We start from the raw sequence: 11,940 nt of genomic DNA, 5'->3' as shown, positions 1-11,940 counted from the left end.
CTGGGCTCCTCCGTGTGCCGGACACGGCACACGCTGACCGTTGCACAAACCGTGTCTTATTGTAACAATGGCTGGTTCTGATCCCTAGGGACCAATCGTTTTTCCCCCCCCCCCCCCCCCCCGACATCGGGGACGGCCACAGGACTTGCCAAAGCCACGGAAATGTGAAGAGTCACGGGCGTGGGAGCCCGTGCACGGTTAGCCACATTTTCCCCTTCACCACAATGACCAGGGTGAGTGAGAAGCACGCTTTGGATGTTGAGTGCCATGGAGATTCGGGGACTGCTTGTCACTGATGGATCCCACGCGGCCCTTCCTGAATCGTGCATGCCCGACCCTCTCGTGATAGCCCTGAGAGGGAGCTACTGCTGTTCCTAGAAGCAACAGGGGACCCAGAGAAGTGGCTTCAGGTGCAGTTACTGGGGTATGGATCCCAGCAAAGCCTGCAGATCCTCTCATGGCTTGAATAAAAACTCTGGGGCCTCAGCTGGGCCTGGATGCCAAGTGTGTCCCGCAAGGGACTGCCCGGCTCTGAACCTCCATTTCCTTATCTGTAAAAGGTTTTAATTCTAAGGGCCCGGAAGTGTATTTCGCAGGGACTAGCCGGCTTTCGGGTCAGGGTCTGCACCTTACAAGCACTGTCTCCGATCAGAGCCTTCACACAGCGCTGTGCGGTAGGGACTCTTGTTATGGACCCCTGGATGGTTGGGGAACCAGGCCCGCGGGGTTAAGGAACACGTCCAAAGTGGAACAGAACTAGACATTGATGGAGCGGGGATTCGAAGCCGACTCCAGAATCCACGCTCTTCACTTCTGTGCACGTAGTAGGCGCTTTACATATAGTTAGGAAAAATGAGAAGTTTATTGGTGACGGGAGCGCTCTAGACTGCTCCAAACCTAGGACCGCTTCCAGCCTCTGCTACCCCCTCCCCGCCGCCTCACGGCCCCGGCTTTTACAAGCCCCGCCCCGGACTCGGCCCCGCCCCGCCCTCTCCGGGGAGCGGCCCCTCCTCCCCCGCCTGGGCGGAGCCGGCGCGGGATCCGGGTGGCTGCGGGCGGCGGCGGTGGCAGCGGCGGCGGCTTGAGGGGTCGGCGTCGGGGCGGGGGCCGGGCCGCAGCGAGTTCGGAGGACGAACGCCCGCGGGGAGCGCCTCCGCCACGCGAGGTGACCCCTTCGGAGGGAGCGTAGCCTGCCCCGTACATCCGCTTCCCAGCAGGTCTGGGGGGCCGGGGGTTAGAGGGAGGGCCCGGGGCCCCGGGAACAGAGGCGAGCGGAGGGGGAACGCCTCTTCCCTCGCCCCCACCCAGCTGGGCTCCCCGGGGAGCGCTGGTGGGGCGCGGGCGGGGCGGAGAGTCCAGCTGGGAACCGGAGATGGGACCATATGGTGATGGGAGGAAGCTCCTGAGCCCCCCTGCACCGGCGGGGGCGCCCCGAATCCAGCAGAGGGACAAGGCCAGGCCCTCCGGGGACCCCCATCTAGTGCCAGGCGTGAGCGAGGGTGGGCAGATGGTCAGGAAGAGGTGGCACAGGCTGACAGGTGGGCTGGGGCTGGGGGGTGGGGTAAAGGCCCCAGCCTGGCGGCCCTGCCCAGCATGGGGAAAGGTTTCCTGCCACTTGTCTTCCCCTCCTCGAACTCGTTCTCCCGGAACACCGGGTGGGGCCCCGAGGGCTGGGCAGGAAAGCGCACAGGTTCGGTCCTCTTTTAAAATGGAAAAAAGCCCCACAGGCAGTTGAGAAATAGCTTTGCTAAGGGTTCCTCCGCCCGGGTGCCTTCCTTTCAACCAGGCCTCCTGGATCGCCTCCTTGTGTAGCTCAGGGAGTAGCCGTAGACAGCTGGGGAAACTGAGGCCTAGGGAGGCAGTGAGGGCTGAGGGAGGGTCCCTGACACAGCTGAAGCAGCCCAGCTGTGGGGACAGGTTGCCAGGAAAGGCAGGATCAGGGGTGGAGGGGTGGTGGTAGGGTTCTTACTGTGTGGCTTCCTTGGAGTTGGGGACTGTCACTGCAGCCTCTGCAGGCTGGGGCTGGGGCCCGGGTGAGTCAGCCCTGCCCGGAGGGAGACGGGCCCACCCCTTTGACAAACAGAAGGTGGCAGTACCCATTTGGGGGTAGATCTGGGCTTTAAGCCTGGACTGTGTCCACTGAAATCCCCCCTCCCCGTGGAGGTCAGGGAGGGGGTTAAACCCAGCTTTGGAGGGGGTGTCACGGCAGGTGTCCCTGCCAAAGTCAACACCCAGGCCCAGGAGCGGGGCGGGGGGGGGGGGCTCTATCCACCAGCTGGCAGGCCCCCCCTCCCCCCCCATCTCACACCTGGGCCCAGCCAGCTGCTCACTGTGGGGCAAAGTCCACACCTGTGCCTTCTGCAGGGTCTGGTTCCTCAGTGGCCACAGGAGGCACTCCATGTGCCCCCTACAACCTGGGCCCTTGCACTTGATAAACGTCCCCATTTTCCAGACGAGGCCACTGAGGCCCACGGACAGCAAGTGACGCGTCGGAGGCCGCTTAGCCTCCAAGTGGCAGAGGGAGGATTTGAATCCAGGTCTGGTGTATACACCGCAGCCATTCCTGGTGTTTTATTGTTCTGCAGGGCGACAGCCCTTCCGCCCCCAGCAGGCTCTCTGCCAAGATGGCATCGGCCGGAGACCCCCCCACAGGCCCACGGGATGCAGCAGACCAGAACTTCGACTACATGTTTAAGCTGCTACTTATCGGCAACAGCAGCGTGGGCAAGACGTCCTTCCTGTTCCGCTACGCGGACGACTCCTTCACACCTGCCTTCGTCAGCACCGTGGGCATTGACTTCAAGGTCAAGACGGTCTATCGCCATGACAAGAGGATCAAGCTGCAGATCTGGGTGGGCCGGGCGGCTGTTGTGGGTCTGTGGCGAAGGACAGGAGTCTGTCTGCGGGCCGGGAGGGCCTGGGGTTCCTCCGAGAATGTCCATGATAGGGTGTGGGGCTGTGGGGAGGGGTCCAGGGTTGGGGAGGGGGCTTGGGGTAGAGGTGAAGAGGAGAGGGATTGTATCTATGAGATGAATTCATCAAGATGAGGGGGGTAGGCCCTGCCCTGTGGGGTCTGAGGGGCAGACAGTGCCCATCCAAGGCAGGTTAGATGTCCTGGTGACCAGCGGGGCAGAGGTTTGGGTACCATCGCAGGGGCGAGCCCAGGGTCCCCCCGCTGAGCCTCTGCGCTCTTCGGAGATGCTCTCCCTCCCAGCGAAGCTGCTGGTGATGATTGTCACGGTATTGAGCCCCGGGGTGTCTGCGTCAAGACGGCGCTCTCTGACCCTGGTCGCCACGTTGGTCTTGGAGACGAGGTCGAGGGAGCTTACAAGTCTGTGGGAGGCACTGACGCCTCAGACTGGCAATTCCTCAGGGGCAGGGCCACGTCTTCCGGCAGACCGGGGCTATGAGCACGGGGTGGTGCCCCGCTTGGGACCCTGCGGGGGGGGGGGGGTGGGGAGCAGAGTAGCACCTAGCCGCCTGACCCTGCTGTGTTCCTAGGACACGGCGGGCCAGGAGCGCTACCGCACGATCACCACAGCCTACTACCGCGGTGCCATGGGCTTCCTGCTCATGTATGATGTTGCCAACCAGGAGTCCTTCACCGCTGTGCAGGACTGGTGAGTGCTTGCTGACCACTGACACCCTGACCTTCGCCCTCTCCCCCTGACCCTCAGTCTCTAGCCTAATGGCCCTCACACTCCACAGGGCCACTCAGATCAAGACCTACTCCTGGGACAACGCTCAGGTCATCCTCGTGGGGAACAAGTGCGACCTGGAGGATGAGCGTGTTGTGCCTACTGAGGACGGCCGGAGGCTCGCTGATGACCTTGGTTAGTGCCCAGCCTGGGCCCCAGGCCCCGGACCCCTCAGACCAAACCCCAGTCCCCACCCTTGGGTTCCAGGTCCAACCGCAGTCAGCAACCCTTTGCCCTTTGAGGATCTGCTAGGAAAAATACCCCTATGTGCGGCACCTTCCGCATTTGATTTCAGAGAATTCAGTTACAGGTATTCCCTACCTCCCTGCTGCAAAACACTCCTGGAAATGTATCCTACAAACATCCCATGCATGTGGGAAGTGGCAAGGATATCGAGTCACAGCGCTGTTGGCAGGAGGGGAACCTCGGTAACCTCTTAAATGTCTCACGGTGGGGGAAGCAGCCAAACATAAAGTATAGTCACGTTGTGGAATACTACACAGCTGTGAAAAAGGGCGAGCACTTTCCTTATGCTCTGCTCTGGCAAGATCTCTGGGCTATATGCTTCCTGTGGAAAAATGGGCTTGGCTGCTTCCAAGCGGCTCAGCAAGTGTTGTTGTCATTTTTTAACTTTACTTATCTATGTTTTACATTTTATTTATTCTTGAAAGAGAGAGAGAGAGAGACAGAGTGTGAGCAGGGGAGGGGCAGAGAGAGAGGGAGACACAGAATCCGAAGCAGGCTCCAGGCTCCAAGCTGCCAGCTCAGAGCCCATCACGGGGCTTGAACTCCCGAACCGCGAGATCATGACCAGAGCTGAAGTCAGATGCTTAACTGACTGAGCCACCCAGGTGCCCCTGTTTTTAATTTTTTTTATGTTTTATTTATTTCTGAGAGAGAGAGGGAGACAGAGCGTGAGCAGGGGAGGGGCAGAGAGAGAGAGAGAGAGATAGGGAGACACAAAATCCCAAGCAGGCTCCAGACTCTGAGCGGTCAGCATAGAGCCCGACCCAGGGCTCTAACTCACGAACTGTGAGATCGTGACCTGAGCCGGAGTCTGATGCTTTAACTGACTGAGGCACCCAGGCGCCCCTTACGTAGGCTTCAAGCCCAGCGTGGAGCCCAGCACAGGGCTTAGACTCACAACCCTGAGAGATCATGACCTGAGCCGAAATCTAGACTTGGACACCTGAGCCACCCAGGTGCCCCATCAGCCAATCTTTTCTTAAAGGGCCAGATAGGAAATATTTTCAGCCTTAGGGTCTCTGTCGCCCCTCAGCTCTGTTTGAAAGCTACCACAGAAAATAACTGAATGAGTGAGTGTGACTGTCATCGAAACTTTGTTTATAAAAATAGGCAATGGGCCAGATCTTGCCTGTGACTTAAAGTTTTCTGACCCCTGCATCAGTGTATAAAAAGGGTAAGAATAAGAATATATATTTATGTTTGCCTGAAGAAACTCCGGGAGGATACAAAGGATCTAGTCACAGCAATGATCTGTGTGTGTCCGAGAACTGGGGGCCAGGGTACTAGGATGGAAGGAGGGCTTTATCAGCCTACCTTTTTGAATCAGGTAAATGGAAATTTAAGCTCAAAGGGAATCTGGCCTGGAGTATTCTAGTATCCTAAGCCCTGCCTAGCACTCCCGTTGCAGGAGATGGTGTGACCACTGTAGGGGAAGGTGGGTTAAGGACCCAGACTCAGGAGCTAGAATCCCATTATGCAACCCACTAGCTGTGTGACCTTGGACACATCGCCTCCCCTCTCTGTGCTTCCATTTCTCCATCTGGGAAACAGAGTGAAAACTGTGCCTACTTCCTAGCGCTGTTAGAAAGATGAAATAAGCCAACACTGGCCCCGTTTGAACGTTAACTCGTATTATTTCTCGATCGGTTTGTGCTCTTGTGTTGGTGACTTCAGCCCTCTGGGCCCGCACTCCCTCTTGTGTGAAGTGGATTTAGTAACAGCCTCACCGCGTCAAGTTGTCGCGGGGGTGAAATGAGTTACGACCTATGAAGCAGGTATCACAGCTGGGCACACACGTAGAATGTATCGGAATCTCAGCTAGCGTGATTGTGAACTATTATTGATGCTTTGTACAAAAAACTCTAGGCACCATATAACAACCTGCAAATCCTAAAGTAGTTACTACCTGGCCCTTTACAGAGAAAGGTCAGGGACCCCGGACTAGAATGGTTTTCTCTCTCTCTCTCTTTTTAATTATAGCTCTGTCATTTTTAAATTTTTTTTAATGTTTTTTTATTTTTGAGAGACACAGAGAAACAGAGTACAAGCGGGGGAGGGGCAGAGAGACAGAATCCGAAGCAGGCTCCAGACTCTGAACTGTCAGCACAGAGCTCGATGTGGGGCTCAAACCCACAAACCGTGAGATCATGACCTGAGGCGAAGTCAGATGCTTAACCAACTGAGCCACCTGGGCGCCCCTCTCTCTCTCTCTCTTTTTTTTTCTTCTTCTTACCATCTGTTTGTTGGACAAACTGGGTCTTTGTTCTATGGAATATTTCCCATTTGAGATTTGCCTCTTTGCTCCCTCGCGGTGTCATTTAACCTGCTCCTTTGTTCCCTGTGTTTTCTGGGAGCTCTGGCTTTGGCTCTCAATTGCAGGTATGCTGGGGAGTCAGCTTTTGCTGCTGGGGACTAGATCCCCAATTTGCCCGGAACCGGGAAAAATCAGCTATGACCCAGCCATGGGCTGGAACACTTGGGGATGTTGCCCACACCTTGCAGAGAACATCTAGTGGGGGGGGGGGCGGGGGGTGTCTGACCTGGCATTAAGTTTCAAATATTGACATACAGAGCAGGAGGCAGAATTTGACCCCAGTTTTGTAGGGAAAAGAATACACACATGGGGGTACCTGGATGGCTCAGCGGTTAAGCGTCCGACTCTTGATTGCGCTTCAGGTCAAGATCTCACGGTTCGTGAGTTCAAGCCCTGCGTCGGGCTCTGTGCTGACAGCGCGGACCCTGCTTGGGATTCTCTCCCTCTCTCTTCTCCCTGCCCCTCGCCTGCTTGCACTCTCTCTCTCGAAACTTAAAAAAATAAAAAAAACCACACGCGCAAGCACGCACACACGCGCACACATACCCCCTGCAGACCCAACCCCAATGATTGTGTATTTATGTTAAAAAAATATATAGCGGAAAGCTAAATATCAAGACACCAATAGTAAGTGTTTCTCAATGATAAAATCACAGGTTGCTTTTCTGTCTTGGTAGTTTTCAGGAGTTTCTAACTTCTTCAGTGGATTTCTCCACTGAATATTTATAATCAGCAAAAAAAAGTATTAAAAAAAAAAACTAAGATTGTTGGAGACAGAGCTGCACGCAGATAAGGAAATGCCAGTCTTGCTTAGGAGGACAGTGGAGTGACACTTATGATCACGAGGCTTGGAGTAAGAGATCTGAGTTCATGCCCTGCCTCTGTCATCCGTTCGTTCGTCCATTCATTCATTCATTCATTCAGCAAGTCGTTTCTGAGCACCTGCTCTGGGCCAGGCACCAGACGAGGCAGACAGAAATCCTGCCACCTTGGAGCTGGCATTCCAGTAGTGGAGACGGATAGTAAATGGGTAATTACACACGTAATTACTTAATTACAATTACATTTTTATAGTGCGTCATGACAGGTGCTGGGAGAGAGGCCTGTCTGCCCGGTGCTGTGTGCATAGTATGGTGGGTGTTTGAATCCCTGGCCCAACTTGGCAGGTGTGGTGGGTGCGGACATATCGGGGACCCCTAGGCAGAGCCTGAGCCAGCCTTCCGGGGTGCGGGAAGCCTTGTCATGTACGTGTACGCCCTTATTTTTAGGTTGACAGCCTGCTTTTTGTAGCCGAGGGACGACAGGCAAGTCCCCAAAGTATATTTACTACTTTCCACGTTTGGGAGGACAAGTTTCGTTTTGTTTTGTTTTTTGTTTTTCAAGTTTATTTATTTATTTTGAGAGAAAGAGAGAGGGAACAGGGGAGGGGCAGAGAGAGAAGGAGAGAGAGGATCCCAAGCAGGCTCCACACCGTCAGCACAGAGCCCGACATGGGGCTCAAACCCCCGAACCGTGAGATCATGACCTGAGCCAAAAATCAAAAGTCGGATGCTTAACCGACTGAGCCACCCAGGTGCCCCAGGACAAGCTTTTTTAAAATGAGAGACAGGTATGCTGGTCACTCTGATGCTAAGAATATATTCAGGGACACTTGGCTGGCTCAGTTGGTAGAGCATATGACTCTTGATCTTAGACTTGTGAGTTTGAACCCACGTTAGGTGTCGAGATTACTTTAAAAATAAAATCCTAAAAAAAAAATCCTGGGGGGCCCGGTGGCTCAGTCGCTTAAGCATCTGACTTCAGCTCAGGTCATGATCTCACGGTTCATGGATTCAAGCCCCGCGTCGGGCTCTGTGTCTCCCTCTCTCTCTGCCCCTCGCCCACTCATGCTCTGTGTCTCCGTTCCTCTAAAATGAATAAATGTTAAAAAAACATATATAAAGGACCCTCGTGTCCTCCTCCCCAGAAGGACTCAACCAGCGTGTCTTCCCTCCTGAGGCCCAAGGTGGGACCGTAGGGATATTTATCATCATTTATTTATTTAGATCCAAAATATGTATTTCGTGTTTATTAACTATCGTCACTTAAGCCAGGCGGCCTGGGTGTGAATCCCAGCTCTGCCGTGTGATACCTTTGGATGAGTGGCTTTTCCTCTCTGTGCCTTGGTTTCCTCATTTGTAAAACGGACTCTGATAGCACGAACCTCAGAGCATCATGAAATGAGTCAGTTTGCAGAAAATGCTGAGAAAAGCGCTTGCCATAGTAAGGTGACGTCAGCACCGCTTATTATTATTATTGTTGTTGTTGTTGTTATTTAGTATTATCCTTATTACCATCTTTAGCCCATTCCGTGGGTCAAGAACGGTATGCATCACGTACACCCCTGGGAAACCTGCCATTCCTTACGTGCCTGCTGGGCACCAGAACGTCACCTGCGGCCACTGCTCTGTGACAAGGAGATTCTTAGAATAGTCCCCACGGGGGGCTGCCGCCACAGGTCTTATCAGCATCAGCGTTGTTCCCATCCTACCGATGAGCAAACTGAGGTTTCGAGAGATCGAGGTGCTCAGCCAAGGTCCCACGGCTGCACGAAGGGCAGACCTGGGCTTGGAAGCCATGTTTGGGTGATGCCACAGCCCGGGCTTACTGGTGTTCCCACCCTGTGTCCATCCAGGTTTCGAGTTCTTCGAGGCCAGTGCCAAAGAGAACATCAACGTGAAGCAGGTCTTCGAGCGCCTGGTGGACATCATCTGTGAGAAGATGAATGAGTCCCTAGAACCCGGCTCCGGCCCGGGCAGCAATGGGAAAGGCCCGGCCTTGGGGGACACCCCACCCCCCGAGCCCAGCGGTTGCAGCTGCTAGAGATGGTCCCCAACCCCTGTCCACCCCTTCCTGCCTCGGCAGGGACTGTGACTGAGGCATGAGCCACAAGGGCTGTTGCTAAGCTCAGGGCACCCCCTTCCCTCCCCCCAGCTGTCAGCCGCCCCGACTCCCGCATGGCTCATCTTCTCGCCATGGCCGCCAACTTGCCCAAAGCAGCCTTATCATGAGCTCCAGACCCTGGGGACTCTGCACGGCCGGCGGGGTCTGGGGATGTTGACGTGCGCGAGCCTGCTGCTTTTCAGCCATTTTAATGGAGGGAGCAAGGGCGGCCTGTCCCACCCCGTCTGGAGGAGGGGCATCCACAGTGCCTTCTGGGTTAGAACTGTTGTTCTCGGCCATTCTGTGTTGGGCGTTGCCTGGAATTCCCAAGCTGGTTCGTTCGTCTTCTCCCTCCTGCGGTGTGAGTCCTCAGAGTTCACCCTCGGAGATGTGGAAGGCGACTCCTTTCTCAGGGTCCCCCGGGGTGGTCCCAGGCCTGCCCGTGAACCTCCTCAGACCTCAAGCTTCCAAGGCGGGGAGGTGATTCTGGCCCGCACAGACCCTTCCCTTCTGGCCTGCAGATCGGCTGCCTGTGAACACAGTATTAAAGCAGGTTTTCCCATTGTAAAGGGACAGGAAGTCAGAGCCCCACCCCCCAGCACCCCCCGCCCCCCGCCGGCTTCAGGGACCCCAGAAGTGCCTTCTGAGCTTCCCCAGTATTCCACATCACCCACAACCCTGCCACTGTTTTACTCTATTCGCTAGATCTCTGATCCCTGGATTGAATTCTAGAATTATGGGCCGCAGCAGGCTGGGCAGAGAATGGCCCAACCCTGGGTGTTCCTGCCTGGGACTTTTTGCCAGGAGTCAGCCTCAGAGCCAGGAGCCCCGGCCCTCCTGCCCATACCTGCCTCTCCCAGACCCCGTTTGCCTGGCGATGTTTTAAGCAAGGTCTTTCCACATCCTACATCCTGCTAGAAAAGGAAATTGAGCAATGTTCCTATAGCCTGCTCTTGCTGGTGGCTTGCCGACGGAAGGACTTGGGCTCTTCCCCATCGAGGACCCTTGAGGACCCAGAGTCCGTTTCCTGAGTCACATCAGTGCTGGGGCCCAGTGATGTGATGCTTCCTACAAATGGAGGCGTCCCTGTAAGGGAGGCTTTAGGGTTGGGCAGAAGAGGCAAGAAGGCAGCGTTGTGCGATGGTTACTGCCACATGGGATTCGCAGATACGGCTCGGGAGGGGCAGGCTGATGGGGGCGGGCTGGAAATCAGGAAATCGGTCTCCCCGGTTGACTGGGGTCCCCAGCCGGCAGGGAGGCTCCTGCTGGGAGGTTATGTGCAGTTTGAGGATCTACATCTTGACCTCCATCCCCCACCCCAACTCAGTGTCCCTCCTACCCCCCGAAGTCCGAACTCCGGTGGCATGGCACCTGTTTGGGCCCCGGCACACCAACTAACCTCCCATAACTTGACAGGCCCTGTGAGGATGGCCTGAACAGATGGTTCGTATTCCACTCCCAGCCCCTGACACCAAAATGACTTCCTGGAGCCTTAAAGATCTCAGCCTCCTCCTGCTGGAAGTTCAACTTCGCTCTTCCCTTTGTAGAAGCTGTGGACTGCATTTCTTTCTAGAGGGCCCCGTTCATCCCCTTGCCGAGGGCTGCCCTTAAGAGCTTTCAAAGCGAGGGTAGCTTTGTAAGCCAACACATCAGACAACAGGGGTGAGACGGACAAGTTTCTGGAAACACGCACAGCGAGTTTGGGGAACGTTCGGGGCAGGAGTCAAAAATGTTAGTTGCTCTAGCGTAAAAGAGAAATTAAGGCAGCTTGGAAAAAGCCTGTTAAGATGCATCATGGTCTATCAAGAGTCTGTCGGCCAGCCCATTTTCTCAGGCTGCTGCCAGAAAACAAAACAAAAAAAAAACAAAACAGTGGACCAGGCTGCTATTATTTAAAGGGACGGACCAACCTGTGTCTCGTACCTGACGTGGGCTAAGCCTTGTGTTTATACAAGATTTTTGAACAGTTCAGCTTTGAGTAGCCCTGAGACAGCGAGCTGCCTCTGGGTTTTCTCAAGACTAGGTTTATGTAGGAGAGGGATTTTTTTTTTCTTTTTTGGCTTGTTTCTTCTAAAAATAATGCAAGTGGTTATTTTATAATTTTAGGTGGGAGGCTTAACTCACGATGGTCTCTGGGGAACCGCAACCAATGTCCTCGAAGATCACGGGCAGGGGGACGGAGATTTGTTGAGCTTTACAAACCAAAACGAAGCCAAAAGCTGCGGGAAAGCCGCTTCTCCGGGGAGAGTGGAGTCGGGAGAGGCCACGAACCGGCTTCTCGCCTCCATCCGGAAACACTACGGAGGGAGCTCTCGGCTCGGTCATTTGTATTACTGGATGTGGTTCTCCTGTGTAAGCGATTCCACTCGGCAAGATGAGCACTTTTATCCACAAGAGAAAATAAAGCCGTTACGCCCAGATGCCCTTGTTCTATGTATTTCCATTAGTGAACCGTGGTTTCCAGGAAGAGAGGGGTTGAATCAGCCAAGTAGATGCTTGGTCGAGGGCCGTGCGTTCTGCGGCAGAACCTGAATCAGGCTAGGGAGGCTCGGGTCTGGGGCTGCCTCGAGCCAAGGTCCCTGCCCACCACCTGGGCCCTGGAAAGTTTGCTGTGTGGTGGGGAGGGGCGGGGGGGGGGGCGGGCGAGGTAAGACATCTGTCCTCCCTGCTGCAGCCAGAGGGAGCCCGTGAATACCCGGGTCCAGGCAGATTGCTCCTCTCCTCAGAACCCTCCATGGCTCCCACTCGGAGTAAATGCCT

The 11,940-nt window shown here is 55.2% G+C and overlaps 1 protein-coding gene across 3 annotated transcripts; it reads left to right on the top strand.

Moving 5' to 3' along the window:
• Nucleotides 1-1,054: 1,054 nt before the first annotated feature.
• On the top strand, nucleotides 1,055-11,600 carry RAB3D (RAB3D, member RAS oncogene family). Of its 3 annotated transcripts, none has more exons than XM_040449939.1 (6): nucleotides 1,055-1,165; nucleotides 2,586-2,852; nucleotides 3,502-3,620; nucleotides 3,709-3,833; nucleotides 8,933-9,010; nucleotides 11,287-11,600. In XM_040449939.1, exons 2-6 carry the CDS (start codon nucleotides 2,625-2,627, stop codon nucleotides 11,556-11,558), a joined length of 822 nt encoding a protein of 273 aa, XP_040305873.1. In that variant the 5' UTR covers nucleotides 1,055-1,165; nucleotides 2,586-2,624; the 3' UTR covers nucleotides 11,559-11,600. The 3 variants fall into 3 exon arrangements, with proteins under 3 accessions (XP_040305873.1, XP_040305872.1, XP_040305874.1); XM_040449938.1 differs by having other exon boundaries at nucleotides 1,063-1,217; XM_040449940.1 differs by lacking the exon at nucleotides 11,287-11,600 and having other exon boundaries at nucleotides 1,064-1,217; nucleotides 8,933-11,038.
• The last annotated feature ends 340 nt before the right edge of the window (nucleotides 11,601-11,940 follow it).

Source organism: Herpailurus yagouaroundi, unplaced genomic scaffold (genome assembly GCF_014898765.1).
Source record: "Herpailurus yagouaroundi ecotype Mexico unplaced genomic scaffold, PumYag 200, whole genome shotgun sequence".
Lineage (NCBI taxonomy): Eukaryota > Metazoa > Chordata > Mammalia > Carnivora > Felidae > Herpailurus > Herpailurus yagouaroundi.
Note: the sequence above shows the minus strand (reverse complement) of the source record. Positions and strands in the feature narration are given on the sequence as shown.

Bases quoted from the DNA above. Each gene is read 5' to 3' on its own strand.
- RAB3D (XM_040449939.1), top strand. From the start codon at position 2,625: ATGGCATCGGCCGGAGACCCCCCCACAGGCCCACGGGATGCAGCAGAC. The intron at 2,853-3,501 runs GTGGGCCGGGCG...CTGTGTTCCTAG, and splicing joins GGATCAAGCTGCAGATCTGG to GACACGGCGGGCCAGGAGCG. The intron at 9,011-11,286 runs GTGAGAAGATGA...TTATAATTTTAG, and splicing joins GCGCCTGGTGGACATCATCT to GTGGGAGGCTTAACTCACGA.